General features: G+C 36.7%; 1 protein-coding gene across 1 annotated transcript; it reads left to right on the top strand.

Annotated features, from left to right (window-relative positions):
• Positions 1-9,978: 9,978 nt before the first annotated feature.
• LOC126058220 (olfactory receptor 5D18-like) lies at positions 9,979-10,917 on the top strand. The gene has a single exon (XM_049853208.1). The coding sequence runs from the start codon at positions 9,979-9,981 to the stop codon at positions 10,915-10,917; it is 939 nt and encodes a 312-aa protein (XP_049709165.1).
• The last annotated feature ends 314 nt before the right edge of the window (positions 10,918-11,231 follow it).

Below are 11,231 nucleotides of genomic sequence, written 5' to 3' on the forward strand. Positions count from 1 at the left end.
TTTTCTTCCAGGGAATGATATATATTTGTCTCATACCCTCATATAAAAAAAAAAAACCTCATATACATTATAGTTATTATTATTTTTAATTTAGAGGAAGTTCAAGTGAATGAAAATATTTCTAACTTTCTCCAAAACGCACCGTGATAAAGGCACCCCAAATTCTGTGCTGAACTCATTTTATACTCCTGGGGCTATGTGATTCTCTGTGAGAGGCACAATTGTAGATTTGCCTGCCTGTTCATGGAAGGATGAGATCATTAAACATCTAGGAAACATTCCAGAATTGTATCTTTTTCTTCATTATTATTTTCTTTTTGTGTGTGTGTGTGAAAATTTACACAGCAAGTTAAGTCCCTGTTTTACAGTTTTCTCACCAATAGTTCAGTGACTTTAGGTACGTTTATTACAATGTGTCAACATTGTCTTTAATTGTGTTCTGATTTTCCCATTTCCCGTACTCTATTTGCCCTTATCTGTTATCTTTTCATTTTTGCTTTTGAATGATTGTTGACCTTTTGGTTTCATACTGATGGTTTTTCAGTAGATCACTGATCTTATGGGAAATATCCTTTATTTTGTGTGAAACTCTGCTATTTAGTAAAAGTTGATCTCAGGGGATTGATTGATTCAGTTCTAGGTTTAAAGAATGTCTCAGAGAAACAGTCTCGGAGCGCCCTGTTTAATATTCCAGTTTGGTTTCACTATTTATTTTATTTTTATTTATTGTGCTTTAAGTGAAATTTTACAAATCAAGTCAGTCTTTCATACAAAATATTATACACACCTTGCTATGTACTCCTAGCTGCTATCCCCCCAATAAGACAGAACACAACTCCTCTATCGTGTATTTCCTGTGTCCTTTCAACCAGCTCCTGTCTCCCTCTACCTTCTCATCTCACCTCCAGACAGGAGCTGCCCACAGGGTCTCATGTGTCTACTGAAGCCAGGAGGCTCACTCCTCACCACTATCATTTTCTGTCTTATAGTCCCAGTCTAATCCCTGTCCGAAGAGGTGGCTTCAGGAATGGTTCTAGTCTCGGCCTAACAGAGGGTCCAGAAACCATGACCTCCAGGGTCTCTCTAGTCTCAGTCAGGTCATTAAGTCTGGTCTTTCAGAAGAATTTGAGGTCTGCATACCACTGTTCTCCTGCTCCATCGGGGATTCTCTGTTGTGTTCCTGTCAGGGGAAGTCATCAGTGGTAGCTGGGCACCATCTAGTTCTTCCAGTCTCAGGCCGATGTAGTCTGGTTTATGTGGCCTGTTCTGTCTCCTGGTCTCGAATTTTCCTTATGTCTTTGGTGTTTTTCATTGTCCTTTGCTCCAAGTGGGTTGAGACCAATTGATGCATCTTAGATGGCTACTTGCTAACATTTTAGACCCCAGATGCCACTCACCAAAGTGGGATGCAGAACATTTTCTTAAAACATTTTGTTATGCCAATTGACCTAGATGTCCCCAGAAACTATGGCCCCTAGACCCCTTTCCCTGCTGTTCTGGCCTTTGAAGCACTTGGCTGTGTTCAGGAAATTTCTTTGCTTTTGGTTTAGTCCAGTGTGCTGACCTCTCCTATTTTGTGTGTTGTCTTTCCCTTCACCTAAAATAATTCTTGTCTACTATCAAATTAGTGAATACCCCTCTCTCACCCTCCCTACCCTCATAACCATCAAAGTATATTTTCTCTGTGTTTAATCTTTTCTTGAGCTCTTATGATAGTGATCTCATACAATACCTGGCCTTTGGTGACTAAGTAATTTCACTCGGCATAAAGCCTTCCAGATTCCTTTATGTTATGATACATTTCATGGATTCATTCTTGTTCTTAAATCGTTGCATAGTATTCCATTATGTGAGTGAGTATATCAAAATTTCTTTATCCATTCATCTGTTAATGGGCACCTTGGTTGCTTTCATCTTTTTGCTATTGTAAACAGTGCTGCAATGAACATGGGTGTGCATATATCTGTTCATGTGAGAGCTCTTATTTCTCTAGAATACATTCCAAAGAGTGGAATTGCTGGATCTTACTGTACTTCTATTTCTAGCATTTTAAGGAAGCACCAAATCAATTTCCAAAGTGGCTGTACAATTTTACATTCCCATTAGCATCGTGTGTGTTCCAGTCTCTCCACAACCTCTCAATTTATTATTTAGTGTTTTTTTTTTTTTTTTGATTACTGCCAGCCTTGTTGGGGTGAGATGGTATCTCATTGTAGTTTTTCATTTGCATTTCTCTAATGGCTAATGATTGTGAACACTTCCTCATGTATCTGTTAGCTGTCTGAATATCTTCTTTGGTGAAGTGCCTGTTCATATCCTTTGCCCATTTTTCAGTTGGGTTATTTGTCTTTTTGTTGTTGAGTTATTGCAATACCATGCATGTTTTAGAGATCAGATGCTGATCAGACTTTTTGTAGCCAAAGAGTTTTTCTCAGTCTGCAGGTAATCTTTTTACTCTTTTGGTGGAGCCTTTGGAGGAGCATAGGTGTTTGATTTTTAGGAGCTCCCTGTTACCTACTTTCTCTTCTGGTGTTTATGCACTGTTAGTAATGTTTTATATACTGTTTTTGCCATGTATTGGGGCTCCTAGCATTGTCCCTATTTTTTCTTCCATGATCTGTATTGTTCTAGATTTTATATTAAGGTCAATGATCCATTTTGAGTTAGTTTTTGTGGGTGATGTGATGTATGGGTCTGTTTCATTTTTGTGCAGACGGGTAGCCAGTAATGCCAGCACCATTTGTTAAAGATATTCTCTTTTCTTCATTTAATGGACTACAGTTCTTTGTCAAATATCAACTGCTCATATGTAGATAGATTTATGTCTGGATTCTCAACTCTGCTCCATTGGTCTATGTATCTCTTGTAGTACCAGTACCAGACTGTTTTGACTACTGTGGCAGTGTAATAGTTTCTAAAATCAGGTAGTGTGAGGCATCCCATTTTGTTTTTCTTTTTCAGTAATACCTTACTTACCAGGGGCCTCTTTCCCTTCCATGTGAAGTTTATGTTTTGTTTCTCCATCTCGCTAAAAAATGTCATTGTTTTTTGGATTGGGATTACATTGTATCTATAGATTGCTTCAGGTAGAACAGACATTTTTACAACGTTGACTCTCCCTTTCCAGGAGCAAGGTATGTTTTTCCACTTATGTGTGTTTCTTTTGATTTCTTGCAGCAATGTTCTGTAGCTTTCTTTGTATAGGTCTTTTATGTCTCTGGTTAGATTTATTCCTAAATATTTTATCTTCTTGAGGGCTATTGCAAATGGTACCAACTTGGTGATTTCCTCTTTTTCTGGTGTAGAGGAATCCAAGTGATTTTTGTACTTTTATCCTGTATCCTGATACCCTGCTGAACTCTTCTATTAGTTCCAGTAGTTTTCTTGAGAATTCTTTAGGGTTTTCTGTGTGTAAGGTCATGTAATCAGTAAGTAGAGACATTTTTACTCCTTCTTTACAATTTGGATGCCTTTATTTCTTTTTCTAGCCTAATTTCTCTGGCTAGGTCCTCCAGCACAATGTCGAATAAGCCATCCTGTTCTGGTTCCTATTCTCAAGAGGAATGCTTTCAGACTCTCTCCATTTAGGATGATGGTGGCTGTTGGTTTTGTATAAATGCCACATATTATGTTGAGGAATTTCCCTTCAAATCCTATTTTTCTGAAATTTTTTATCGTGAGTGGGTGCTGGACTTTGACAAATAACTTTTTGGCATCAATTGATCAGATCATGTGGTTCTTGTCTTTTGTTTCATTCATATGATGGATTACATTGATTGTTTTTATAATGTTGAACCATCCCTACATACCTAGTATGAATCAACCTTGGGCATGGTGAATTATTTTTTTCATATGTTGTTGAATTTTGTTGGTTAGAATTTGTTAAGGATTTTTGCATCTAAGTTCATGAGGGATAAGTCTGTAATTTTCTTTGGGTGTGTGTGTGTGTTGGTCTGTTTACCTGGTTCTGGTATCAGAGAAATACTGGATTCATAGAATGAATTTGGGAGTATTCCATCCTTTTTTATGCTCTGAAATATTTTCATGGTAGTGGTGCTAACTCTTCTCTGAAAGTTCGATTGAATTCTCCAGTGAAGCCGTCATGGCCGGGGCTTTTGTTGTTGTTGGGATTTTTTTAATTACCTTTTCAATTTCTTCTTTTGTTATAGGTTTATTTAGTTGTTCTATCTCTGTTTGCATTAGTTTAGGTAGGGATTGTGTTTCTAGAAAAAAGTCCATTTCTTCTGGGTTTTGAAATTTGTAAGCATACAATTTTTCATAGAAATCTGATATGATTCTTTTAATTTCAGTTGGATCTATTGTGATATCACCCATCTCATTTCTTTTTTGGGTTATTTGCTTCCTCTCCTTTTTTTCTTTTGTCATTCTGGCCCATGGTTAATTGAATTGGTTAATCTTTTCAAAGAAACATCTTTTGGTCTTGTAAAATCTTTCAATTGTTTTTCTGTTCTCTATTTCATTTAATTCTGCTCTAATTTTTATTATTTGCTTTTTTCTACTAACTGAGGTTCCTTTTGTTATTCCATTTCTATTTGTTGAAGTTTTATGCATAATTCTTTGATTTTGGCTCTTTCTTTTTTCTTCTTTTTTTTTAATGTGTTCATTTATTGCTATAAATTGACTGCTGAAGTTGCTTTAGTTGTGTACCAAAGGTTCTGATCAGAAATGTTTTAATGATTGCTGGATCATAGGATTCTTTTGTTTCTAGATTTTGGAGAAAGCACCATACCATTTTCCATAGTGGTTGTACCGTTTAAAGATACACCAACACTGGTAAGGATTCCAATCTCCCCACATTCTTGTTAACATTTATTGTTATCTGTAGTTTTTTAATCAGTGGAATTTGAGCCTGGGTAAGAAGATATTTCATTGTAGTTTTGATATGCACCTCTCTAATGGAAACCCTCGTGGCACAGTGGTTAAGTGCTATGGTTGCTAAGCAAAAGGTCAGCAGTTCAAATCTACCAGGCGCTCCTTGGAAACTCTATGAGGCAGTTCCACTCCATTCTATAGGGTCGCTATGAGTCAGAATTGACTCGACGACAGTGAGTAAAGGTAAGGTAATAGCTAATAAACTTGAAAACCTTTCTTATGTTTATTGGCTGCTTGGATATCCTCTATGCTGAACGTTCTGTTCATGTGTTTGCCCATTTTGTGATTGGGTTGTTTGTATTTTTGTTGGTGAGTTGTTGCAATTTTTATAGGTCTTAGATATTAGACCCTTATCAGATAAAACATTTTCAGAGATGTTTTCTCAGTCAGTAGGTTTTCTGTTTACTCTTTTAATAAAGCTTTCTGCTGAGCATAAACTTTTAATATTTATGATGTCACATTTATCTATCCAACATAAATGGTGGATATACACATGGACCTTGTCATATGGAATACGCAGTAATCAAATTGACTACATCTGTGGAAAGAGTCTATAGAAAAGCTCAATATCATCAGTCAAAACAAGGCCAGGTACTGACTGTGGAACAGACCATCAATTTCTCATGGGCAAGTTCAAGTTGAAACTGAAGAAAATTAGAACAAGACCGGAGGGCCAAAATACAACCTTGAGTATATCCTACCTGAATTTAGAGACCATCTTAAGAATAAGTTTGACACATTGAGCATTAACGACCAAAGGCCAGATCAGTTGTGGAATGACATCAAGGACACCATACATGAAGAAAGAGCTCATTAAAAAGACAGGAAAGAAAGAAAAGATCAAAATGAATGTTAGAAGAGACCATGAAATTTGCTCTTGAAAATCAAACAGCTAAACCAAAAAGCAGAAATAATGAAGTAAAAGAACAGAACAGAAGATTTGAAAGGGCAGTGTGAGAAGACAAAGTATTATAATGACTTGTGCAAAGAGCTGAAAATAGAAAAACAAAGGGGAAGAACGTGTTTGGCATGTCTCAAGCTGAAAGAACTGAAGACAAAATTCAACCTTCAGGAGCAATAGTGAAGATTCTAAGGGGAAGTATTAAACAACGCATGAAGCATCAAAAGAAGATGGAAGGAATATACAGAGGCATTATACCAAAAAGAATTTGTTAATATTCAACCATTCCAAGAGACAGCTTATGACCAGAAACCCATGGTACTGAAGGAAGAAGTCCAAGCTACACTGAAGGCATTGGCAAAAAACAAGGCTCCAGGAATCTATGAAATATCAATTAAAATATTTCAACAAACGAATGCAGTTCTTGAAGTGAACACTCCTCTATGCCAAGGAATTTGGAAGACAGCTATCTGGCCAACAGACTGAAAGAGATCCAAATTTATGCCTTTTCCCAAGAAAGGTGATCCAACTGAATGTAGAAATTATATAACAATATCATTAATAGCAGATGCAAGCAAAATTTTGCTGAAGATCATTCAAAAGCAAGTGCAGAAATATATCCACAGTGAACCGCCAGAAAATCAGGCTGGATTCAGAAGAGGATGTGGACCCAGGGATATCATTGCTGATCTCAGATGGATCCTGGCTGAAAGCAGAGAATACCAGAAAGATGTTCACCTGTGTTTTACTGACTCTGCAAAGGCATTCAACTATGTGGATCATAACAATGTATGGATAAAATTGCTTGTGAAGAATGGGAATTCCAGAATACTTAATTGTGCTCATGAAGAACCTGTACATAGATGAAGAGGCAGTTCAGACAGAACAAGGGGATACTGTTTGGTTTAAAGTCAGAAAAGTTGTGCATCAGAGTTGTACCCTTTCACCACACCTATTCGCTTTGTGTGCTAAACAAATAATCTGAGAAGCTGGACTATATGAAGAAGAACGGGGTATCAGGATTGGACGAAGACTCATTAAAAACCAGTGATATGCAGATGACACAACTTTGATTGCTGAAAGTGAAGAGGACTTGAAGCACTTACTGATGAGTATCAAAGACCACAGCCTTCAATGTGGATGCACCTTAACATAAAGAAAACAAAAATCCTCACAACTGGACCAATAAACAGCATCACGATAAAAGAGGAACAGAATGAAGTTGTCAAGGATTTCAGGTTACTTGAATCCACAATCAACACCCATGGAAACAGTAGTCAAGAAATCAAATGACGCATTGCATTGGGTAATCTGCTGCAAAAGACATCTTTAAAGTGTTAAAAACCAAAGATGTCACTTTAAAGACTAAGGTGCCCCTGACCTAAGCCATGGTATTTCAATCGCCTCATATGCATTTGAAAGCTGGGCAATAAATAAGAAAGGCAGGGAAGAACTGACACCTTTGAATTACAATGTTAATGAAGAATATTGACTAGACCATGGACTGCCAAAAGAACGAACAAATCTGTCTTGGAGGAAGTACAGCCAGAATGCTTCTTGAAAGCAAAGATTGTGAGACTTTGTCTAACATACTTTGGACATATTATCAGAAGGGATCAGCCCCTGAAAAAGGACATTATGCTTGGCAAAGCAGAGGGTCAGAAAAAAAAGAAGACCCCTCAACAAGATGGGTTGACACAGTGGCTGCAACAATGGGCTCAAACGTCATAATGCTCACGAGGATGATGCAGGACCGAGCAGTGTTTCGTTTCATTATACAGAGGGTCGCTTTGACTAAATGGCACATAACAACAACAACCACTGTATAGATGATGACACAGTTTTGAACCTGTGTGATTGTGATTCACACAAGTTTTTATAACCAGAAATGACTGGTTTAACACAGGAACATAGCTCTTTGGACTCCAATGCTAGTGGACATTTGATTATTATTTCACTTTGTCAGTCAAAGAGTTCATGAAAATTAATTTACCCTTCAGAAAGGACATTCGCAGGGGCCACTTCAATATTCCTAGATAATGCCTGGATGTTATTTACTTAGAAGTTTTGTTACTGGTAGTATCAGGTCTGGAAATATTTCTAAGATTTGTTTAGACTAATTTACATTTATTAGGGCAAGGATGAAAGTAATACAAAATTCATGTGGGAATTTTGAGGAATTACACTTTAAATTTTCTGTTCTAATATTCATATGAATAAATAAAAACGGTTATTCAGGACAAAAAAAGACTGAAAAAAACAAACTAGAGTAGGAAGCTTAATCCTAAAAAGTTGAAAATAAATTATAAAGTGTCTATTATTAAAATAGTGTTATATTTTGACAAAGAGAAGTTCAAGAGCCATATAGGGGATCTTTCCTTAGCCATTTGAGGAAAAATGGAATTGGATCACTTTCTTACTCCACACATCAAAGTAGGTGATGAAGATAAAGTTTCAAATTTAGTTTACATGAATATACAGAAACTTAATATCAAAAACAAGAGAGAAAAAATTAACATGACAAAAGAAAAAATGAGAAATCACCGCTTCTATAAGAGTAGAAAAAGAATATTAGTCCTATAGAAAAATGGACATAAGATATGATTAAAGAGTCCACATTAAAGAAATACAAATAGCTCTAAAATATACCAAGAGTTGTTCAGTTGGACTCATAATAATAGAAGCACAAATGAAAACTGCACTTAAGACATTGTTTCTCACCTGTTAGAACAGCACACAGCATTCAGTCAATTCATATTTAATAATGTGTCTCCTATTGATATAGGGTCACTATGAGTCAGAATCAACTCGATGGCAGTGGGTTTGGTTTGTTTTTTTTTTTTTTTGGCATTGATACATATACCTGATAATTATGGGAGAGTATGGCAATGTCCAGGAGACTCGGGAAGATGACTTTGAAATATAAATGTTTCTTATAAAATTTCCCTAATGATACCGTAATTTTCCTCCAGGCTTTGCAATACAGCGGATAAAAGTACTTAATTTTAATTGCTTAGTTATTGTCCTCTTGAGAATGGGGCAACATATAGTCTCTAGGGTTCACGACCCAAGGTTGTGACTACAGATGTTTAACATTGCATATACTTCACTCCCATCCAAGTTTCCCAGATGCAGGAGAAGCCTTCTTTTTGCCGTTAGCAGGTTTGTTTTAAAATTTGAAAGACATAATGATATTAACTTCAATATAGGGTATCTAGAAAACAACTAAGGGGGAAAATGCAAACTTTAGATGCAGACAGTTCATGAGGAATATAGAGTCAGGGCAAAGGGTGCATATCTGATCATGCAAGGAACAGGATGTGCACCCTTTATGCATAGAGCCAAGCATAGAGGACTTGACTCTTCAATAATAGTGCCCTGGATGAGGACCTGGGGTTGGGGAATAGATGTCCCCTGACAGTTTTGGGAATGTGTATTTTCTTCTGTAAATTTTTTGGAGCAGTTGTCAAGGTAGAATCAACAAGTATTTAAGCAGAACGGAATAATCATTGATTACGCAGAATCTTTACTAAAAGGATCTCTCTCTCTCTCTCTCTATCATCCATCTATCTATCTATCTATCTGTCTGTCTGTTTGTCTGTCTGTCTGTCTATCTATCTATCTATCATCCATCTATCATCATCATCATCATCTACAATCTCTCTTTCTCTCTCTATCGTCTATCTATCATCAATCTATCTAACTTTCAAGCCTTAATTAGGATTACAAATTACCATGTAATCTCTGGAGCCCTTGTGGCATAGTGGCTAAGAGATTGGCTGTTAATTAAAAGGCTGACAGTTTGAATCCACCAGCCACTCCTTGGAAAACCTGTAGGGCAGTTCACCTCTATCCTATAGGGTCATTATGAGTTGGAATCGACTGAATGGCAACGGGTTTTTATGTAATCTCGAAACCTCATATTTCATATATTTGAAAATACTAAAAATTAGACTTGAGAACTTAAAGTTCAAATCAATGGCTTTATTGGTTTTCCTTAAGAAAAACTTTTTAAAAAGTTATCATGTTTTAAAATTTTGGAAGTTTAGCATTTCTCAATTAATAAACACATAGATTCTGAAAGAAATATCTTTTCCAGTCTCAGGGAAGGATACATCCTAACTATGTTTAATTTTTTTTTTTTTAATTTCCAGGATTGATTCAGATTTTAACAAACAGAAGCCATGTCATTTTCAGAGAGAAATAAAAGTGGGGCCATGTTCACTCTTTTGGGCTTCTCAGATTGCCCAGAACTGCAGGTTCCCCTCTTCGTGGTATTTCTGGCCATCTACAGTCTCACTGTTGTAGGGAATCTTGGGATGATTGTAATCATCAAAATTAACCCCAAACTGCACACCCCCATGTACTTTTTCCTCAGCCACCTCTCATTTGTGGATTTCTGCTATTCCTCTATCATTGCTCCCAAGATGCTGGTGAACCTAGTTGTAGAAGACAGAACCATTTCGTTTTTAGAATGCGTAGTACAATACTTTCTCTTTTGTACCTTTGTGGTGACTGAATCCCTTCTATTAGCTCTAATGGCCTATGACCGCTTTATGGCCATTTGCAACCCTCTGCTCTACACAGATGCCATGTCCCAGAGACTCTGTGCTATGCTGGTGGTGGGATCATATGCATGGGGAGTAGGGTGTTCCTTGATACTCACATGCTCTGCTTTGAAATTATCTTTTCATGGTGCCAACACAATCAATCACTTCTGTGAGTTCTCCTCACTTCTTTCCCTTTCTTGCTCTAATACTTACCTCAGTGAGTTGTTGCTTTTTATCTTTGCTACTTTTAATGTGGTGAGTACATTACCCATCATTCTCACATCTTATGTGTCCATTGTTGTCACCATCTTGAAAATGAGTTCAGCCAGTGGTCGTCATAAGGCATTCTCTACCTATGCCTCTCATCTGACTGCCATCACTATCTTCCATGGCACCATCCTGTTCCTCTACTGTGTACCCAACTCCAAAAACTCCAGGCACACCATCAAAATAGCCTCTGTGTTTTACACAGTGGTGGTCCCCATGTTAAATCCCTTGATCTACAGTCTGAGGAATAAGGATGTCAAGAATACAGTCAGCAAGATAATGGATGCTAAAGTCTTTTCTCATTAAACATATTATTTTAGTAGAATTTGTCGCCAATTTATAAACAAAGTACTTCCAAAAAGATTATTTTAAAAGATACCTTTAAAATTAATCTTTAATACTGTACAATGGTAAGGATATGGAATTTTGGTTCAAAGAGACTAATCTTGGCTTTGTCTCCTCATTGCAGGAAAAAAAATCACCACCTCTAATTTTAATTTTTAAATCTATGCAACTGTGATAACAGGAACTGGGTCATAATCTGATAATGAAGACCTAAAGATAATATAGATACCATGAAAGGCACCTTGCAAAATCCGAATAAACATTAATTCCATCCC

This window comes from Elephas maximus, chromosome 14 (assembly GCF_024166365.1).
Source record: "Elephas maximus indicus isolate mEleMax1 chromosome 14, mEleMax1 primary haplotype, whole genome shotgun sequence".
NCBI classification, from domain to species: domain Eukaryota; kingdom Metazoa; phylum Chordata; class Mammalia; order Proboscidea; family Elephantidae; genus Elephas; species Elephas maximus.